Below are 21,335 nucleotides of genomic sequence, written 5' to 3'. Positions count from 1 at the left end.
ACCGACAACGATAGTTCAGGTACACATGCCGACGTCGCAAGCCGAAGAAGAACAGATAGAGAAAGTGTATGAGGATGTTGAAAGGGTAATGCAGTATGTAAAGGGGGACGAAAATCTAATAGTCATGGGCGACTGGAATGCAGTTGTAGGGGAAGGAGTAGAAGAAAAGGTTACAGGAGAATATGGGCTTGGGACAAAGAATGAAAGAGGAGAAAGACTAATTGAGTTCTGTAACAAGTTTCAGCTAGTAATAGCGAATACCCCGTTCAAGAATCACAAGAGGAGGAGGTATATTTGGAAAAGGCCGGGAGATACGGGAAGATTTCAATTAGATTACATCATGGTCAGACAGAGATTCCGAAATCAGATACTGGATTGTAAGGCGTACCCAGGAGCAGATATAAACTCAGATCACAATATAGTAGTGATGAAGAGGAGGCTGAAGTTCAAGACATTCGTCAGGAAGAATCAACATTTGAAGTTCTCTAAAGCTATAGATACAGCAATAAGGAATAGCGCAGTAGGCAGTACAGTTGAAGAGGAATGGACATCTCTAAAAAGGGCCATCACAGAAGTTGGGAAGGAAAACATAGGTACAAAGAATGTAGCTGCGAAGAAACCATGGGTAACAGAAGAAATACTTCAGTTGATTGATGAAAGGAGGAAGTACAAACATGTTCCGGGAAAATCAGGAATACAGAAGTACAAGTCGCTGAGGAATGAAATAAATAGGAAGTGCAGGGAAGCTAAGAAGAAATGGCTGCAGGAAAAATGTGAAGACATCGAAAAAGATATGATTGTCGGAAGGACAGACTCAGCATACAGGAAAGTCAAAACAACCTTTTGGTGACATTAAAAGCAACGGTGGTAACATTAAGAGTGCAACGGGAATTCCACTGTTAAATGCAGAGGTGAGAGCAGATAGGTGGAAAGAATACATCGAAAGCCTCTATGAGGGTGAAGATTTGTCTGATGTGATAGAAGAAGAAACAGGAGTCGATTTAGAAGAGATAGGGGATCCAGTATTAGAATTGGAATTTAAAAGAGCTTTGGAGGACTTACGGTCAAATAAGGAAGAAGGGATAGATAACATTCCATCAGAATTTCTAAAATCAGTGGGGGAAGTGGCAACAAAACGACTATTCACGTTGGTGTGTAGAATATATGAGTCTGGTGACATACCATCTGACTTTCAGAAAAGCATCATCCACACAATTCCGAAGACGGCAAGAGCTGACAAGTGCGAGAATTATCGCACAATCAGCGTAACAGCTAATGCATCGAAGCTGCTTACAAGAATAATATACAGAAGAATGGAAAAGGAAATTGAGAATGCGCTAGGTGACGATCAGTTTGGCTTTAGGAAAAGTAAAGGGACGAGAGAGGCAATTCTGACGTTACGGCTAATAATGGAAGCAAGGCTAAAGAAAAATCAAGACACGTTCATAGGATTTGTCGACCTGGAAAAAGCGTTAGACAATATAAAATGGTGCAAGCTGTTCGAGATTCTGAAAAAAGTAGGGGTAAGCTATAGGGAGAGACGGGTCATATACAATATGTACAACAACCAAGAGGGAATAATAAGAGTGGACGATCAAGAACGAAGTGCTCGTATTAAGAAGGGTGTAAGACAAGGCTGTAGCCTTTCGCCCCTACTCTTCAATCTGTACATCGAGGAAGCAATGATGGAAATAAAAGAAAGGTTCAGGAGTGGAATTAAAATACAAGGTGAAAGGGTATCAATGATACGATTCGCTGATGACATTGCTATCCTGAGTGAAAGTGAAGAAGAATTAAATGATCTGCTGAACGGAATGAACAGTCTAATGAGTACACAGTATGGTTTGAGAGTAAATCGGAGAAAGACGAAGGTAATGAGAAGTAGTAGAAATGAGAACAGCGAGAAACTTAACATCAGGATTGATGGTCACGAAGTCAATGAAGTTAAGGAATTCTGCTACCAAGGCAGTAAAATAACCAATGACGGACGGAGCAAGGAGGACATCAAAAGCAGACTCGCTATGGCAAAAAAGGCATATCTGGCCAAGAGAAGTCTACTAATATCAAAGACCGGCCTTAATTTCAGGAAGAAATTTCTGAGGATGTACGTCTGGAGTACAGCATTGTATGGTAGTGAAACATGGACTGTGGGAAAACCGGAACAGAAGAGAATCGAAGCATTTGAGATGTGGTGCTATAGACGAATGTTGAAAATTAAGTGGACTGATAAGGTAAGGAATGAGGAGGTTCTACGCTGAATCGGAGAGGAAAGGAATATGTGGAAAAGACTGATAAGGAGAAGGGACAGGATGATAGGACATCTGCTAAGACATGAGGGAATGACTTCCATGGTACTAGAGGGAGCTGTAGAGGGCAAAAGCTGTAGAGGAAGACAGAGATTGGAATACGTCAAGCAAATAATAGAGGACGTAGGTTGCAAGTGCTACTCTGCGATGAAGAGGTTAGCACAGGAAAGGAATTCGTGGCGGGCCACATCAAACCAGTCAGTAGACTGATGACCAAAAACAAAAATTTGCTGTAAGTGGCGGGGGGGGGGGGGAGGGGGGATAGCGATCTCAATATACCGTTAGCCTGCACTCTACTTACTTGCATTTGATTTCGTTTTATCGGAACTTTTGCTGTTTGTATTGGTAGCGGGTGTGGGTTCCTGGGTTATGTGACATAGGTGTAACATTAAGGTGGATTGGACAGGGCAATACGCCTGAATTATTGGTTTCCTTAATGTACAAATTGGCGATAGTGATAATGCTTTCTTTAATGTTTTTTTCGATTATTTTTAAGGTTATCGTTAGTACCGTAAATATGAGTGGTTTTGCGTAGATAACCGTTGTAGGTTCGCAGGAGAGCTTCTGTAAAGTTTGGAAGGTAGGAGACGAGGTACTGGCAGAAGTAAAGCTGTGAGTACCGGGCGTGAGTCGTGCTTCGGTAGCTCAGTTGGTAGAGCACTTGCCCGCGAAAGGCAAAGGTCCCGAGTCTCGGTCGGGCACACAGTTTTAATCTGCCAGGAAGTTTCAACCGTTGATATGTTGTCTCACCAAGATCCTTATAACATTTTTGGAACGCTACGGAACAGCTGGTGGCTCAGTACAGGCTGTTGGAGGTAAAAATATTTACTGAATTAGCCAGTGACTGGTGAGGCAGCTGATGGAACTTATACCAGTCTTGACAAAACTGCTTGCGTATTGTTCGTTTTAATTATAGGCTCTTTTGAGACGTATTTATACATTTTTGAGCGACTTTTTTAAAACTTCTACAGATAAAAGTCCTTGTCATCGTCTCTGCCTGAAAGATGATACATCATGGCGCAGTTTTCTCAGCGAAAAAGTCACAGCAGAATCTCTTTCACCTAATCACAGCTTCTGGTGTTTACCGCTATACAAAAGGGAGGCTTGGTGAATGGGCAGTAATATGGATAAGTGGAGCAGATAATCTGGTCTTGTCGATTTTTAAATACGACTTCATGTCCGAAAAACTTTATTTCTATTTTTTTATATTTAGAAATTTTTGGACATCGTCTGTTTTTAAAGTGCATGTTTATGATTAACACAGGCAACCGGATGATGGGAGCTTGTCTCCAGAATCACGTGGCCGAGAATTACGTTTCTAACCTTAGTGATTATATCCTAAAGTAATTATTGTCAGTGATTTCAGTTCTGCAGATGGCTATACGAAAGCCAAAGCGATGGCAGAAGGTTGAAGGTACGCTGCAGAACAGTCCCTCACTCCAGTCAAATGAGACGATTCTAAAATCCGTACGGTATGTGCCGTAGGCTTCTGGAAGACGCGCTACACGATGCTGCTGCTGAACACTCTCGGCCTGGCCATCTGCAACACGACGCGCGTCAACATTTCCGTAGCCATCGTCGACATGGTGAACGGGACGGCGCTGCGGCAGAGAGGGGCCGTCGACGGTGGCGCCGTCTTCCACGACCCGGACGCCTGTCCAGGAGAGCAGGTGCTCGAGGGCCCCAGCGGACGCAAAGTGAGTCAACGCTCTTTTGGCCAAATGAGGACAGCAACGGACACTAATATTCATTGTTTTTCACTTAATTTGTGTACAATGTTTTCTCTTTGAAATGTACCATCTCTTCTGTCGTCTCGGGGCTTCCGAAGCGTCTGGCAGTTCTTTGTGTGGCCGCGTCCAGAGTACACGCATTCTTAGCATCATGCTGTGCGCGAGGTAATCACGCGACGTATTGCTCCGTAGAAGTCTTCCGAGATGTTTGTTTGTAGGCTCTGGTCACTTCTGCTCACTGCTACACATATACCAGGTGTAGAGCCATGAAACCGGAATTGCCCTATAGATGGTGCTAGCCGTCAGTGTAGGGCTCGTGAGACCGCGTCTGCAGGCCATCTGCTTCCTGCAACGGCTGACGCTCAATGTCAACACACAGTAACCCAAGCTCCATACACTCACATCTGTTTCAAACTCGTAAACATGTCAAGTTTTGTGCCTATGAACTACGAGTTGCGGACGGCATTGCTTATCTGTTATCATTTGAAGAAAACTGCTGCAGAACCGCATCGAATGCTTGTCGAAGCTTTCGGCGAACATGCTCTTGGAAAAACAGTGTTTCGAGTGGTTCAAAAAATTAAAAAATGGTGATTTTGTCGTGAGAAAGACGAGCGCAGGAAACCACCGAAAAAATTCTAAGACAACGAATCGCAGGCCTTATTGGATGAAGATGACACCCAAATTCAACAGGAAGCCGTTTCTCTTCGGTTGAAAGCTATGGGAAAGGACGAGAAAGTGGAAAAATGGGATCCGCATGCACTGAATGAAAGACAGCAAGGAAATCGAAAGACCACTTGTGAAATACTGCTCGCCAAATACAAAAGAAAGTCGTTTCTCCTTCGAATAGTGACAGGTGATAAAAAACGGATATATTTTGAGAATCCTCAGCGTCGTAAATCATGGATGAATCCAGACAAACCATCGACATTTGCTGTAAGACCAATTCGCTTTGGAAAGAAGACATCTACCAATGAACAGTCTTACTTCAGTACTGTACATACAACAAATATCAGAGCCGACGATGAAATTGTGTTGCTGGAACTACTGCTGTTGTTGAAGACGGTAGGATAATGTGGAGCCACGGCTAGTGATAGGAACGGGCAAAATGCTGTGTGTTTGGTGGGATCAGAAGGGTGTCATCTATTACGAACTGCTGAAACGTGGTGAAACCGTCAACACTGATTGCTACCAACAGTAAATGATCAATTTACATCGAGCATTCCGTGAAAAACCACCGGAATATGGATAAAGGCAACACAGTCATGTCGCTCCATGATAACGCCCCATCACACACAGCAAAACGGAGCAGGGACACGATCGAGGCGTTCAGCTCGGAAATGCTAGGGCACGCGGCTTATTCTCCACACTTGGCTTCATCCGATTATCATCTGTTTGCTTCACTGGGACACTCTCTCGCTGAGCAAAGTTTTAATTCGTATTAAAATGTACGAAAATGGATCGCTGACTGGTTCAGTTCAAAAGAAGAACTGTTTTTTTGCTGTGGCATTCACAGCCTGCCGGAGAGGTGGGAGAAATTTATAAATAGCAGTGGAGATTATTTTGAATAAAATATTGTTTATCACTTTCAGAATACAGACGTGTAATTATTGCAACGAAATTCCGGTTTCAAACTGCTACACATGGTACTCTCACACTGCAGCTCTGCTCAAGCGCATTGGCAGGTGTCTGCGACCGCACAGATGCCGCACTTGTGCCTTGTCTCGCGTAGCGCTCTCTCTCTCTCTGCAGCATTCAAAAATGGCAGCTCGGAGCGTCCAGTAGAAGTCAGGAGCGGGACAGATTGTAGATCTTCGCACATTTCTCGATTACCATTTCGTACATAGTTATTAGTTTCGGCAGTTTGACTTGAAGTAAAAAAGTTGTTTGGTGATATTGCTTGTGCAATTTATTTACTAACTGGAAGTGTTTGTGTAATCTTAAAATGGAAAAGCTGGAAGAAAGAGACATTTTTCCTGTGCCATGTGGAGTTAGATTTACAAATAACTCCCAGAAGACGCACTTTGACAGCAGGAAGAATGCGGTTGAAGAAAGCACAGGAAATCCATAATCGACAATGTCTATAAATATTTAAAAATCTTGCAGACCACACTAGTGAAGTGTTTGCACCTACATACTCACTCCTTAGGAGAAACTTGCAGAAGTAGACATAATGAACAGCGATGATATCAAGAAATGTAGTGATATGTTACCGAAAAAACGACCACTGTAAGAAAAAACCTCACTAATGTACGGGCTATTTTTGCTGCAAATTATGGCGTTGGTTTAAGAACTATTCAAGGAGTGTGTCGTGAAGAAAAATGACCAACATCCGATTCTCCCACGAAAATACATTAAACAGCACCGTTCTTTAACTAAACTGAACGACTTTGATAAAATCGTTATCAGGCAGGAAGTTTAGGAATTTTACTACATGGTGAGTACACAACATTAGACAAATTGAGAACAATTTAATTAAAGAAATAAATTTTTCAAGTTCTGATAGATCTGTGGGACGCTCATTAAACAATTTAAGATTCAAATACAACCTTCCTTCAAAATGATGATAGTCAATTTCTACTTGAATGCAACGACATAGTGACCTCCAGAATTAAATTTTTGTGAAGGTTAATTCGCTGCGTACTTCAGGTGACATGCGACCTATATTCTATTTGGATGAAACTTGGTTACTCAGAATGATTTACTAAAGTACATCTGGCAGAATTCTAGCCAAAGCAGGGCACTTAAGGTACATGTTGGGCGAGGCTGATTGTTGTGCATGTCGGGTGAATGTAGACTGCTTTCATTAAAGAGAGTAAATTACTTTGCACATGTAGCAAAACAAACACGTCAGATGATTATCAGTCAGAAATGAACGCATCTAAGTTTCAAAATTGTTTTAAGACCGTTTTTTTAAATTTATCCGTAGTCATGAAGCGAAAGGCTGACGTAGCCGCCTCGCTAACCGTGAAAAATTTTGCCTGGTCAGTTGCAGACACAAGAGCTGAGATACTGGAGAAGGTTAGTTTAAACTAAGAAGAATCGATATGAGATGGATGTACTGACAAGTGAAGGGGGCTACCGCCTTATCATTACCAGTGCAACACTATTGAGCTCATTTCCGCCCAGGTCCATAGAGAAGTAACCGCGGAAAACAACGTGTTCATAACCGCAGATGATGAGCACTTACTTCACGAGGCCTTCAAAAACGTTACAGTCGAACAATGGCACAAATCTGTTCAGCATGCAGAAAATATACCGAAGGAAGATTTGGAGAAAGAAGATAGCAGCAGGAAAGAAGAACATGAATAAGAAAAATACGATGGGCAGGATGATACAACCGAAGGCAGTTGAGATGGGACATCTGAGACATTTTAAACTTTTCTCTCAATTTACTGAGCAGTCATAAGTTCAACAATTCGTAAGTAATAATTTAATAAAATAACTAATTGTAAACAAATCGTTTTTTTAGTGTTTCGTATCCATTCGCAACCAGATCCCATTTATGTCCGATTGGATTCCATAGGGAACTGGTGTGCTGAGCGACTGCACAATGATTTGGTAAACAAGATAGGCAGTTTAGAGGGATTTGCTTACCCAACAATGTTAGCTACAACATAAAATTACAAAACAACGATCTTTCGTTTTTGTATTCCACAGTAGTGGTGATGTACCACTCCATACGCAGTCTGAATTATTGCTAGATCAAAAAATGGTTCAAATGACTCTGAGCACTATGGGAATTAACATCTGAGGTCATCAGTCTCCTAGAACTTAGAACTACTTAAACCTAACTAAGGACATCACACACATCCATGCCCGAGGCAGGATTCGAACCTGCGTAGATGTAGATGTAGATGCGACCGTAGCAGTCGTGCGGTTCCAGACTGAAGCGCCTAGAGCCGCTCGGCCACAACGGCCGGCTATTGCTAGATCATCGAAAGGTCTTCGGTCAAGGTTACCGTCCTGAAACATTTGTCCTTCAAGGCCACAGGTCGAGGTCCTCCTGAGGCAAGGTGTCTATAGTTTTCTGCAAGTCAGTCACTTATCTTGATCACTTTTCTTAATGATCTGTCACAATATGTTGTCCAGATAGTGTAATTAATGACATATCATTTTCATCACCATTGTTAAAGAAATGTCACTGTGTCACCATTATTAATTACCTATTACTTTTATCGTCATCATTTAATATCAATTATAACGATTTATTACCCAGAAATAATTATTTTCCCCCACCAATCCAACTATCAGCTGACTCATCATTTGTATTCTATATGCCATTGTGACAGGATGAGCATATGATCTGCATACCTACACATCTGATATAGGCCTCAGCCTTTTGGGAAACTTCGTTTTTGTAATTTACAGCAGAGTATTGTGCCCAGTCATATTTCTGAAAAAAAAAACGCCCCGTCGTGTAGTTTTCCTTCATCTCTATTTACAGTTTTGTTACAATTTTCCAAAAAATGCACACTTTTCGAGATCATAAATATGCAACTTTAGATGTTTAACAAAACCACAGCGCGTTATTTACACAAGTTACACTCTTAAACAACTCATAGCGACTGCGGTCTTGGAAATTAGTACTTAACGTCGGTTGGATGTGTATTAAACTATTACTTTTTTTAGTCTTTTATGCCTGGTTTGATGCGGCTCGCTACAAATTCCTCTCCTGTGCCACCCTGTTCAGCTCAGAGTAGCACTTTCAACCTACATCCTCAATTGTTTGCTCGATGAATTCCAATATTTGTCGTTCTCTACAGTTTTTACCCCCTACAGCTGCCTCTAGTACCATGAAAGCTCTTCTCTGCTGACTTAACCGATTTCTACCATTTAGTCCCTTCTTCTTGTCAGTGCTTTCCATGTACTCCTTTCCTCTCCGATTCTGCACAGAACTTCCTCATTCCTTACCTTATCAGTGCACCTATTTTTCAACATTCGTCCGTTGCACCAGGTCTCAAATGTTTCGATTATCTTCTTTTTCAGTTTCCCCCCATTTCGAGTTTCACTACCATACTATGATGCGCTCCAAACGTACAGCCGGCCGCGGTGGTCTAGCGGTTCTGGCGCTGCAGTGCGGAACCGCGGGACTGCTAAGGTCGCAGGTTCGAATCCTGCCTCGGGCATGGGTGTGTGTGATGTCCTTAGGTTAGTTAGGTTTAAGTAGTTCTAAGTTCTAGGGGACTTATGACCTAAGATGTTGAGTCCCATAGTGCTCAGAGCCATTTGAACCATCCAAACGTACATTCGCAGAAATTTCTTCCTGAAATTAAGTCCTATGTTGGCCAAGAATGCGACTTTTGCCAGTGCTAGTCTACTTTCGATGTCCTCCTTGCTCCGTCCGTCATGGGCTATTTTACTGCCTAGTTAGTAGAATTATTTTTCATCTACTTCGTTACCATCAATCCTAATGTTAAGTTCCTCGCCGAACTCATTTCTGTCACTTCTCATTACTTTTGTTTTTCTTCGATTTAATCTCAATCCATATTCTGTACTCAGTAGACTGCTCATTCCATTCTGCATATCTTGTAATTCTTCTTCAATTTCACTGAGAATAGCAATGTCATCAGCGAATCTTTTCACTGATATACTTTCACCTTGAATTTTAATTGCACTCTTGAACCTTTCTTCTATTTCCCTCATTGCTTCTTCGATGTATAGATTGGATAGTAGGGGCGAAAGACTACATCCCCATCTTGTACCCCTTTTAATCTGAGCACTTCGTTCTCTTATTATTCGCTCTTGGCTCTTGTGCATGTTGTATGTTACCCGCCTCTCCCTGTAGCTTATCCCAGTTTTCCTCAAAATTTCGAACATCTAGCACCATCTGATATTGTCAAACGCTTTTTCCAGATCGACAAATCTTATGAAAGTGCCTTGATTTTTCTGTAATCTTGCTTGCATTATCAACCGCAATGGTGCCCTTTGCTAACGCCAAACTGATCGTCACCTAACACGTTCTCAACTTCCCTTTACATTCTTTGTCCATTATTCTTGTCAGCAACTTTGAACTGTTAAGCTGATTGTGCGGCAGTTCTTGCACTTGTGGGCTCTTGGAAACTTGGGTATTGTGCATATGATGTTTTCCGATAGTAGCGTTCTCATTTCTGGTACTAAATGAACAGGTCAAATCTCGTATCCTAATTGCAGGATGGGGAATTCATCTGGGACACGCAGATGCAAGGAGAGATCCTGGCCGGCTTCTACTACGGATACACGCTTGGTCACATTCCAGGCGGTGTGCTCGCTGACCGTTTCGGTGGTAAGGTCGTCTTGCTATTCAGCGTTCTTGTCTCATCTCTGCTGGCGATTCTGACACCACTGTCTGCTTGGGCTGGCTACTACGCGCTGTTTATTAACAGATTCTGCCAGGGACTCGCTCAGGTACTTTTACTTCTTCCATCTTCATGGTAAGTTATTTGATGAATGCTTAATGTGCTAATAACGTCACTGATTAGCGTATTGAAATAATTTATTGGTATGCACTGGTGCACAATTTCGTAACTGAACTAACATAAACATGTCGTCAGACAAATATCACCATGATGTAACTTCCAGTTAAACTTAAAATTACATCTTCTAATGTTAGCGATGATACAAAAAACAGCTTGCATCTTCTGAGAATAATCTAGCGTCTAGACAGAACATTCTTAGGTAAAGGCACCAAATTATAGGGGTACGGGAGGTGTTCAATATATTTCCCAGACATCGTGTGTCACACTTTTGCAATCACGAACTGCAGGACGCCGACTCCTGTAACACACACTTTTTCAGTTGTCAAGGTATTTTTAATCATCAATACGCCGAGACAAAGACAGATCACATTAAAAACTACAATACATATTCTGCATTCAATTGCCTTACAATTCTGGCGCAACACACAAGCCCTTCCGGAAGACAAGCTAGAGTTATCCGTTGTATTTATCTCACAAATAGTAAAGACCTGTGGCTTTAGGCCACCGTGCGTTCTACATGTCCTTGTATTCTCGAGCATAAGTGCATAAAATGTTTGAGTCCAACAGATATCCATTCAATGAAAGCTGTATCTCATTTTACTGGCCTTACTACTGACGGCCGTACCTCGTTAAATACACTCCCAAAATATAGACAATATTTTTCCAATCGTTTATCGAGTACGCTTCACGAGTAGCTGGATCACCAGGGATAGGAGAAGCTTGAAGTAAAAGATGTGATGCAACAATGCACGTATCAATATGGAATATAACTTATTCAGTATGAGAAGTCGTACTTGTATGATTAAGCTTTGGGAGAGTTTTGTCATGACCCCTTGCACTGTGCTGCGGTGTGTGCCCCCTTTTACTTTTTAACTGTGGAACGATCCTCGGCTGTTTTTGTTTTCAGTCCAGCGCACAATGCAGTAACGGTTATTGGTGGTATAGATTACACCCTTCGATTTTATTCCTTGCCTCCCTTACCCATACATTTAACTTTTTTCTATTGCTGCGACTGTAGCTATACATTCCGTTCTGTCAGTCCCCTCTATACACTTTACCACTAGTTTGGTGCAACAAAGGCACTCCTCAGTTTCAGTCTTTTTGGATATACTAAAAAAGGTCAGAATTGCAGAAAAAGCGGAATATATTTAATTTGATGACAATTTTTATTTCAGTTTGGCAAATGTTTTTTTAGGCGATGAAAAGTAATGAAAAAAATATTCTCCTCTTCAGATCACCGAAGTTGAGCAACGTATGCCGCGGTCAGTACTTGGGTGATTAACCGCCTGGGTACGGCACCTGTTGCTGCTTACTCACTTTTACATCGTGGCAAAAGGGACTAGGGATGGTGGCGTAAAGTCCCTGATAAACCGTCTATGCTTCAATGTCTTAGATTAAAATCCAAACTTTTCTACAGCGTCTCGTGAAATGAGGGCTTGTGGCACTGTTGATAGTGAGACCTGCGTCGGATGGGGATGTTAATCTCGATGACCCATTTGGTGCTATTCGACAGGAGTAAACCACTAGCACTGGGTTTCACCCTCTCTCTCTTCTATCATCATCGTGAAAAACATGACACCACACTATACACACATATTACACTCACCCACACTTACCAGTACACTTAAACACAAAACCCTCACAATTTTAGAATGATAGAAATTAAACTTTCAAATTAGGCAGCTGAATCTGCCACTGGGAATCTCCCAGCCAGTAAATCCATACAACGTAACTTACAGCTTAATTGCTCAACTGAAACTGAACTTATTTATTTTTATCCGTCTCTAGGATCAAACATAAAGAAAGTCTTTTTTTATTTCAAGGGTGGCACAATACCAGCTATTCAGACGACTGTTTGCACGTGGGCACCTGACCACGAAAGGAGCCTGTTTTCCCTTATTTTCCTAGGTAAGCATCGACAAATTTTGTTTTAACTTCCTTTCAGTAAATAGTAGACCATGTTAAGGTATGGGTCATTTATGGTGTACGTTCTCGTTAGGACTGTCGGATACTTGACACATGTTTTTTCTCGCATGGTATCTAACGAAGATTGAAATTCGAGAAGACTTCACATAGCAATGGCTATTTCATCAATCTCTTAAAGATTTTCACAGAAATGAAGAAATCATGAAACTTAGTAATATTTGATGAACATTAGCTCCACATAATCAGATAGTTCCATTTTTGACAGGCAACTGTTCGATAGTTATGTTTTATCTTTGACAAGGATTACCTCTGCCGATCACGTGTAAACTTCTATCTCGGCCCTTTTTCATGGTATTCTCGTCGATCTCCGACATCCAACTCGTCAGTCGAAACCAGGGGTGCCTCTGAAAACGTCCAGTGCAGCTCCGGACAAAACGTCAGGAACATGACAACCACCATACAACCTGGGACATTGACTGTCAACATTCAGAGGATGTTATCCAGCTCGTTCACGTGTTTTGTTGTTGTGGTCTTCAGTCCGAAGACTGGTTTGATGCAGTTCTCAACGTTAAACTGTCTGGTACAAGTCACTTCACCACTGCATACAGCATCCTATATCTACCTGAACATACTTGTTGTAGACAATCCTTGGTCTTCTTCAACAATGTTTCCTTCCCCGATCACCACACACACACACGTATTTCCCTCTATTAACAAATTAACAAGACTACACTCCAATTACTTTCAGAAAAGACTTCAGAATCCTGAAATTTATATCGTAAAATATTACCAGTCTGCATTTTGTGTCCATTCCCTTCTGCCTTCATCAGCCTTTTCTTTTCTTTTCTTTATTCTCAAATACCGCAATTCATCTGCAACTTTCAGTGTCTCATTTCCCATAGCATCACCTAGTTTAGTTCGTCTATACTCTATTATTAATGTTTTATATTTGTTGATGTTCTACCCTCTTTTAGATAGAGCGTTAATGCCTTTCCACAGATGTGCCAAGTCCTTAGCTGTCTCCAAGAGAATTATGGTGTCATCGGTAAAACTTTTTTATTTCTTCTCCCTCAACTTTAATCCGTTTTCTAAATTCCTCCTCAGTTCGTTTTATTGCTTGCTTAATATGCGCACTGAATAACGCTGGGGTAGACAAAAAACTCTCTTCCCGTCTGTTTCACTTCGTCCACTATTAAGCTGTAGTGTGGTTTCTGTAGAAGCTGTAGATACGAGTAAACCTCCACTTTCTGTATCGTACCCGTATTACCGTAGGAATTTTAAAGAATGTATTCGAGTCAAGATTGTCAAAAGCTTTAACTAAATCTATTATTGCTATTAATGTATGGTGACTTCATTTCAGTCTAACTCCAAAGATAGGCCACAGGGTAAGTGCTGCCTCGTGTGTTCCTGCATTTCTCCGGTCCCCAAATTGATCTTAACCCAAGCCGTCTTCTTCTAATCGCTCCACTCTTCTATACATAATTCACATTAGTACTTTGCAACCATGACTTATTAAACTGATAGTTCGGTAATACGAAAATCTTATCTTCCATCTCAACAACATCCACTTCATCCTCCCTTTCCATAACATGGCTTTAAGTTTGATTTTTACAGTTCTTCTTCACACAGGTGGTCGGACACAGTCTGAAAAGCTTGTAAGGGTGTTGTAGGATTGGCTGTGCTGAGACGTAAGTGTTCAGAAAAAAAACTGGACACATTGTGCCCTTTCCGAATCAATTAGCATTGAAGTTAGCCAGTTAGGCCGTTGCGTGAGCAGATTCAAGCAGCTCGCCAGAGACGGTGTCGCCGAACGTGTTCCTCATTTGGTTTCCTAAAACCGAACAAGACAGCGATACAGAAACTGGACATGGGATTACGGTAAAGAACGAACTGGAGTCAAAGGCTAAGCAGTCTCTTGTATTAGCATACACCTATGAGAAGAACCGACGTTAATTGTGCTCGAATTTACGCGCGCAGTGGCCTGATTGGCTAATTTCAATGCTAATTAACTAGGAAACGGAGCAACGTAACGATTCTAAACAATTATTTCTCAGCACAACCTATCCTACAACACCCCTACAAGCTTTTAAAAATGTTTCTGATCCCCCCTGCATATTACTCCCACCTTTCAACCTCCATTTCTTTGATTTGTGCTGGTTTTCGATATGAACTCTTTATATTTATATAGCCGCTGCTCTTTTCTCACAACTGTTTCTTTTGTTTACTTTAAGCGGCATCCAGTTTCCCATAATCGCACGCGTTTCTACAGCCTTGTCTTTCATTTTGCACTTCCCGTCAGTTTCTTTCTTTAACATCTATATTCCCTTTTGGTTTCTCCGTTTGTCACATTGTTGCATTTTCTCCTCTCGTCAGTTATATTCTATATATCTCTTCCCTCACATGTCTGCATTAGCAGCAGACCTTGTGGATGGATATCACTTGTATGATGATGCTCTCAATTTTGTGGCTGATTTACCAACATGTACCACTTTTCTTCCATACGGAGATACAAGATGTGGTTTATCGCTATTATAAGTGTGTCGACTTGAATATAAGTTACATAATCCGAGGCATAAATTTTAGTTTATAGGGAAGTTTATTGCTTTTTTTACTCACTATGTTATTTTAATTTCTCACAGCAACTTGCTTTAACAAGTTAGTCTGACAGATGATACCCTTGGCTTAATGAGATTTCGCTTTGCTGACAGGGATGTTTATTGGAAACTTGGTGTCCATGGCGGTGACGGGCGCCCTTTGCGAGACTGTCATTGGGTGGCCGCTTTCCTTTTACGTTTTTGGAGGCGTTGGGATTCTATGGAGTGTGTCTTGGTTCCTGCAGGCTGCAGATTCGCCGGCACAGCACCCGTACATCGACCCAGTCGAACGCAGCTACATCGAAGCTACGATAAAGTCAGCTGTCAAGGTAACATAAGCGCGCACACCTACCATAGCTTTCCATTGCTTCAAACAGGTGAATTTATAGTTGACTCCGCAGCTTCCCTGCTGAGAACCTGGTGTGGAGGGTCCTCTTCAGTGATGGCTGATAGTAGTGAGAAGTATCAAGCCGACAGGTGAGCAAGGAGTAGCCGTACAGTAGTTAACTGACTCACACACATGCCATAACTTAGTTGCACTGTTTTTCCCAGCTCTGATAGGGCATGCTTATTCACTGGCAGATGTGGCCAATGGAAAAACTGGTAGAAGCCGATCTTGGGGAATATCAGTTTGAATTCCTTACAAATGTTGGAACAGATGAGGCAATACTGACCCTACGACTTACCTTAGAAGATAGAGTAAGGAAAGGTAAACCTACGTTTCTAGCATTTGTAGACTTAGAGAAAGCTTTTGAGAGTGTTCACTGGAATACTCTTTCAAATTCTTAAGGTGGCACGGGTAAAATACACGGAGAGAAAGGTTACTTACAAAAAAATAGTTCAAATGGCTCTAAGCACTATGGGACTTAACATCTAAGGTCATCAGTCCCCTAGACTTAGAAATACGTAAACCTAACTAACCTAAGGACATCACACACATCCATGCCCGAGACAGGATTCGAACCTGCGACCGTAGCAGCCGTGTGGTTCCGGTCTGAAGCGCCTAGAACCATTCGACCACAGCGGCCGGCGGATATTCACAATTTATACAGAAACCAGATGGCAGTTATAAGAGTCGATGGGTATGCAAGGGAAGCAGTGGTTGGGAGGGGAGTGAGACAGGGTTGTAGCCTATCCCCGATGTTATTCAATCTGTATATTGAACAAGCAGTAAAGGGAACAAAAGAAAAATTCGGAGCAGGATTTAAAATCCATGGAGAAGAAATAAAAACGTTGAGGTTCGCCGATCATATTGTAATTCTGTCAGAGACAGCAAAGGACCTAGAGGAGCAACTGAACGGAAAGGACAGTGTCTTGAAAGGAGGATATAAGATGAACATCCACAAAAGCAAAACGAGGATAGTGGAATGTAGTCGAATAAAATCGGGTGATGCTGAGGGAACTATACTATGAAATGAGAGACTTAAAGTAGTAAATGAGTTTTGCTATTTGGGAGCAAAATAACTGATGATGGTCGAAGAAGAGAGGATATAAAATGTAGACTGGCAATGGCAAGGAAAGCGTTTCTGAAGAAGAGAAATTTGTTAACATCGAGTATAGATTGAAATGTCAGGAGGTCGTTTCTGAAAGTATTTGTGTGGATTATAGCCATGTATGCAAGTGAAACATGGACGATAAATAATTTAGACAAGAAAAGAATAGAAGCTTTCGAAATGTGGTGCTACAGAAGAATGCTGAAGATTATATGGGTAGGTCACATGACTGATGAGGAATTGAATGGAATTGGGGAGAAGAGAAATTTGTGGCACAACTTGACTAGAAGAAGGGATCGGTTGGTAGGACATGTTCTGAAGCATCAAGGGATCACCAATTTAGTATTGGAGGGCAGCGTGGAGAGTAAAATTCGTAGAGGGAGACCAAGAGATGAATACACTAAGCAGATTCAGAAGGATGTAGGTTGCAATGGTTAGTGGGAGATGAAGAAGCTTGCACAGGATAGAATAGCATGGAGAGCTGCATCAAACCAGTCTCTGGACTGAAGACCACAACAACAACAACTTCCTACCCGAATGGGAAATGTAAAGTGAGACCAAATAATTAAGAAGTGCATTCCCATATTTATTGCATGGAGGTAATGAAAGAATCATAGCGAACAAGATGTTTGTCCATACAGTAAAAAGAGTTCTAGATAACGTGGCCGTGGTTTTAGTGAAGATTATTGTAATGTGCTTGCATATTATTGTTTTCGTGATGATTCTGCAAGACCTCATAGCACCCAAGTTGGACATCTTCCTACAGCAAATGTTAACTTACTAATTATCCACTGGCGACGTCGCCGTACATCTCGGTTGTAGCTGTTCACTCACTGTAAATTATGGTGAGATGTTACATCTCTTTGCTGATTACTGAATTAGTAAATGATTAGCAAGACATCAGACTTCCAATCATTTAAATGTATATTAGATGTTACCAAATTTCCCTTGCTCATAAATGCTTTTCTTTCTATTCTCAATCTATTTTTCTGTCCGCTTTACTTCGGATGTCATCAGTTGTTTTGCGCTAAAAATACCAAAACGTACTTACTACTTTTAGTGTCTGATTTCCTAATCTAACTCCCACTGGATCGCCCGATTTAATTCGATTATATTCCATTACCTGTGTTTTGTTGTTGTTTATGATAAGTCTTTTCAAGACATAGCTTACTCCATTGAAATGCTCTTCCAAGTCCTTCGCCCCTATGAACGAATTACAATGTCAACAGCAAACCTCAAAAGTTTTTTTTTTTCACCCTGAACTTTAAATTTCCCTCTGGTTTCCTTTACAGCCTGTTCAGTGTACAGATTGAGTAGTGTGAGGGATAGGCTCTCTCCCCTGAGCCTCACTCAGTTCACGTCTACTGCCCTGGTTTATGTACAAGTCGTAAATAACCTTTCGGTCACTGTATTTCGTCCCTGCTACCTTTAAAATTTCAAAGAGTGTAGTCCAGTCAATACCATCAAAAGTTTTCTCAAAATCTACAAATACTATGAATGAAGGTTTGACTTTCTTCTAAGATCAGACGTAGGAACAGTATTGCCTCGCATGTTTTTCATATATAAGTTTTGATACTGAATGTAGTCTTTGTTTATGTATATTAGCTGATCCAAACTTCATGTCCCAAATGACAAACGTGGTCAACCAGAATTCCACCAACAGTTTTTGGAGGTGGTAGTGTGGCCTAAAACATGAAAAAAAGTCCAGTAAACATGAAATTATTAGGCCTAATAGCTCAGGAATATTTGTTGCTAAGAAGTCAAATGTGTTTCCACAACCGTTTACTATTCGCGTAGGCTCATAAAATAAAAGTATAAGCTACAAGACTCTGACTCTGAAATTGTATCTGTTGAACAATGTCATAAAACTTCGAACTGCATTTAGAAATCTTTTGAACATTGTTGAATCTTAACAATAAGTATTGTAACACAATGAAACGCCTGCAGCCGCCCTCATGACCTTACTTATTGTGTAGCTACTAGTTTCGGCGTTTCAGTGCGCCATCTGCAGGCATAAGTTGATGCTGAAGGGGTTATCACGATCCATATATACGAGGCATCAGTGGCCAACGTAGCTGGTTAACGCAGACTATGTGTAACAGTGATGTCGTCCTCCAACCATCAAATGGAGAGATGACGTCACAGTTACAGATAGTCTGCGTAATTTTATTAAAAAGCTAAACATCTCTTTGCGTACTTTGTAGAACCTACATAGCAAAAGAAATTGTTTACATTAATTAAAATAATTTTCTTCTTTGATGTTACAGAAGAATCTTCCCGTGCCATGGAAGAGCATTATAAAAACGCCAGCCATTTGGGCTCTCGTTGCTATCGTGATCACCTTCGACTGGAGCTTCTATTTGCTGGTTACGCTGCCGCTATACCTCGGCCAAGTCTTGCATTATGATATCCGAAGTGTGAGTGTATACTAGTAGTTTTTCCAAAACTCTAAAAGTATCCCTTAGTAATACAGATTCAGTGCTGCATTGTTTCACATTCTCAAAAGGAAATTACTGCAAGTTTCTTGAACAAAACTAACGATCTCAGAACTCGAGCACGGAATGCCGGAACTGTGAATTAATTGATCAGTTGTAATCTGGCCGATATAAAATGTGGTGAAGAGTTGTGAAGCGAAGAAGATCATAGGAAATGAAGGGAGATAATAGCTTCGTAGGTCAACGTAGATTATAAAATAATATTTATTGTTATTTATAGCCTTTATTATCGTCAGTTTGCTACATATGTTACATGTTGTCTAGTCAAATTGTCTAACAGCAGATCGTATATTTTTACAAAATCTAACATTTAATAAGAGTAATAGCTGCACTGGAAATAAATGACACAGATTCAACGTTAACAGATCTCTATGAGATATATGGCAACAGATGTCTATGCAAAGATCAGCAATTTCTGTAAATTTCGGGCCGATGATTTTTTGGAGCAGAGATGGTGTCTGACACTTTCAAGCTGTGTTCCATCGGTTCAGATCACGCAAATTTAATGGTAAACACATCAAACATTCAGTCATGCTCCTCAAACCACTGTATCATGAGACCCGCCCAGTGGTGCGAAAACTTAACCTGCTCGAAGGTGTCGTCAGCGTGGGGAAGACATTTAGCATGAAAGGATATAAGTAGTCCGCACTAGTGTTCACATAGTCCACGGATGTCGTGGTGCCGCATAGAAGCCCAGCTGATCGTTCCCCATAGCACAGTTCTGTCCCCACAGGTTTGCGACGGAGGTGCGGCAAATTTTTCAAGCAGCTCATCGCCTGGATGATGGTGTATCCGGAAACCACCATTGACCTGGTGTAAAAAGAAATCTGATTCATCTGACTAGTCGACAACTTTCCTTAGCTCCATTTTCCCGATCTCAATGACACTATGCCAAGTTCAACTGTAACTGATGACACCTTTCGGTCAACATGCGAACTTGTAGGGGTCACCTGCTGCGGACCCCATGCTCAGCAACTTGCGATGAACACGTGTGCTTGCACCACCGTCATTCTTTGTCGAGAGATATGCCACAGATCTCTCCCTATCCTGCTTTACAGAGGTGGCAAGCCTCCGGCCTCCGCGACCTGGAATGGACGTCCAACACATTGTTGCCTACTCGTGTTTTCACCGGTCTTCAACCACTCTCATACATCCTCACAACAACAGTATGCAAATAGCCACCCATCTTCGCCATTTACGAGTTGCATCTTCCCAGGCGCCGGCCAATATAACGTGCCCTTTGTCAAACTTCCTTACGTCAGTGGATTTCCGCAATTCGTCCTGCAACGTCGCTAGTGATTCACCATTCGTCTCGCTCCGCTTATATATTTTCCTTGCCGCGTCACGTGCTCGCAAATCCTGCCACATTCAGTCTCGCAGTACGAAGTGGTCATAATGTTTTGTTTCATTAGTGTATATCAATAAAAGGCTACATCCTGGCCATTTCCTAGGTTGTGGAAGACTATTCGTGACAGCGTGGAAGCTCTGTAATAAGTAAGTCTGGAAAGCCCGCACGCAGAATCACTGTTTGAAGGGTGGTGGTGGTGGGGGGGGGGGGGGAGGAGGCGGTGACTTGTTGCTCGGTTCCTATTTGAGCTAGGAACATATTGCAAAATGTTTTTGATTAAGCCCGGAGTAGCGCCCATTTGCAAAACCATTCAAAGTTCTGTCTTCCGTACCTATGTTGCAGTATATCAAGGAAGGTTTGAACGACGAATCGTAGCTGACCCAGGCAAATTGTGCTGAAACTAATGTTCAGCTGATGGTATCGTTTGCATGTGCACCTTTCGGATTTTATCTGCAAAACATTCGAAAAACACATTTTCCTTGGAGATTTTTGAAGCGCACCACGTCTATGAACATTTTTATCCAGTAATCTTTACCTGTTGTCGAGATATGATGATATAAAGCAGAGCTACATGTAGCACGTAAAATTCGTTCTTACATGAATGGAACGCGAGGTAACGGTTTAAAGTGAATCAAATAAACAGAATATGCATACTTACAATACGAGGTGCATTCAAGTTCTAAGGCCTCCGATTTTTTTTCTAATTAACTACTCCCCCGAAATCGATGAAACTGGCGTTACTTCTCGACGTAATCGCCCTGCAGACGTACACATTTTTCACAACGCTGACGCCATGATGCCATGGCAGCGGCGAAGGCTTCTTTAGGAGTCTGTTTTGACCACTGGAAAATCGCTGAGGCAATAGCAGCACGCCTGGTGAATGTGCGGCCACGGAGAGTGTCTTCCATTGTTGGAAAAAGCCAAAAGTCACTAGGAGCCAGGTCAGGTGAGTAGGGAGCATGAGGAATCACTTCAAAGTTGTTATCAC

General features: G+C 41.6%; 1 protein-coding gene across 3 annotated transcripts in view; it reads left to right on the top strand.

Moving 5' to 3' along the window:
- Window positions 1-21,335, top strand: part of LOC126252747 (sialin-like) — a 107,551-nt gene that overhangs the window by 36,725 nt on the left and 49,491 nt on the right. For 2 of the 3 annotated variants that reach the window (XM_049953653.1, XM_049953652.1), the window contains exons 2-6: window positions 3,792-4,003; window positions 10,187-10,420; window positions 12,315-12,399; window positions 15,126-15,340; window positions 18,772-18,921. In XM_049953653.1, the coding sequence (XP_049809610.1) occupies window positions 3,792-4,003; window positions 10,187-10,420; window positions 12,315-12,399; window positions 15,126-15,340; window positions 18,772-18,921 (896 nt within the window). The remainder of the gene's footprint in view (window positions 1-3,791; window positions 4,004-10,186; window positions 10,421-12,314; window positions 12,400-15,125; window positions 15,341-18,771; window positions 18,922-21,335) is intronic. The other variant, XM_049953654.1, reaches the window with a different exon arrangement.

The sequence above is a fragment of the Schistocerca nitens genome, chromosome 4 (assembly GCF_023898315.1).
Source record: "Schistocerca nitens isolate TAMUIC-IGC-003100 chromosome 4, iqSchNite1.1, whole genome shotgun sequence".
Lineage (NCBI taxonomy): Eukaryota > Metazoa > Arthropoda > Insecta > Orthoptera > Acrididae > Schistocerca > Schistocerca nitens.
The sequence above is the reverse complement of the archived record's forward strand: the minus strand, read 5'-3'. Positions and strand labels throughout refer to the sequence as shown.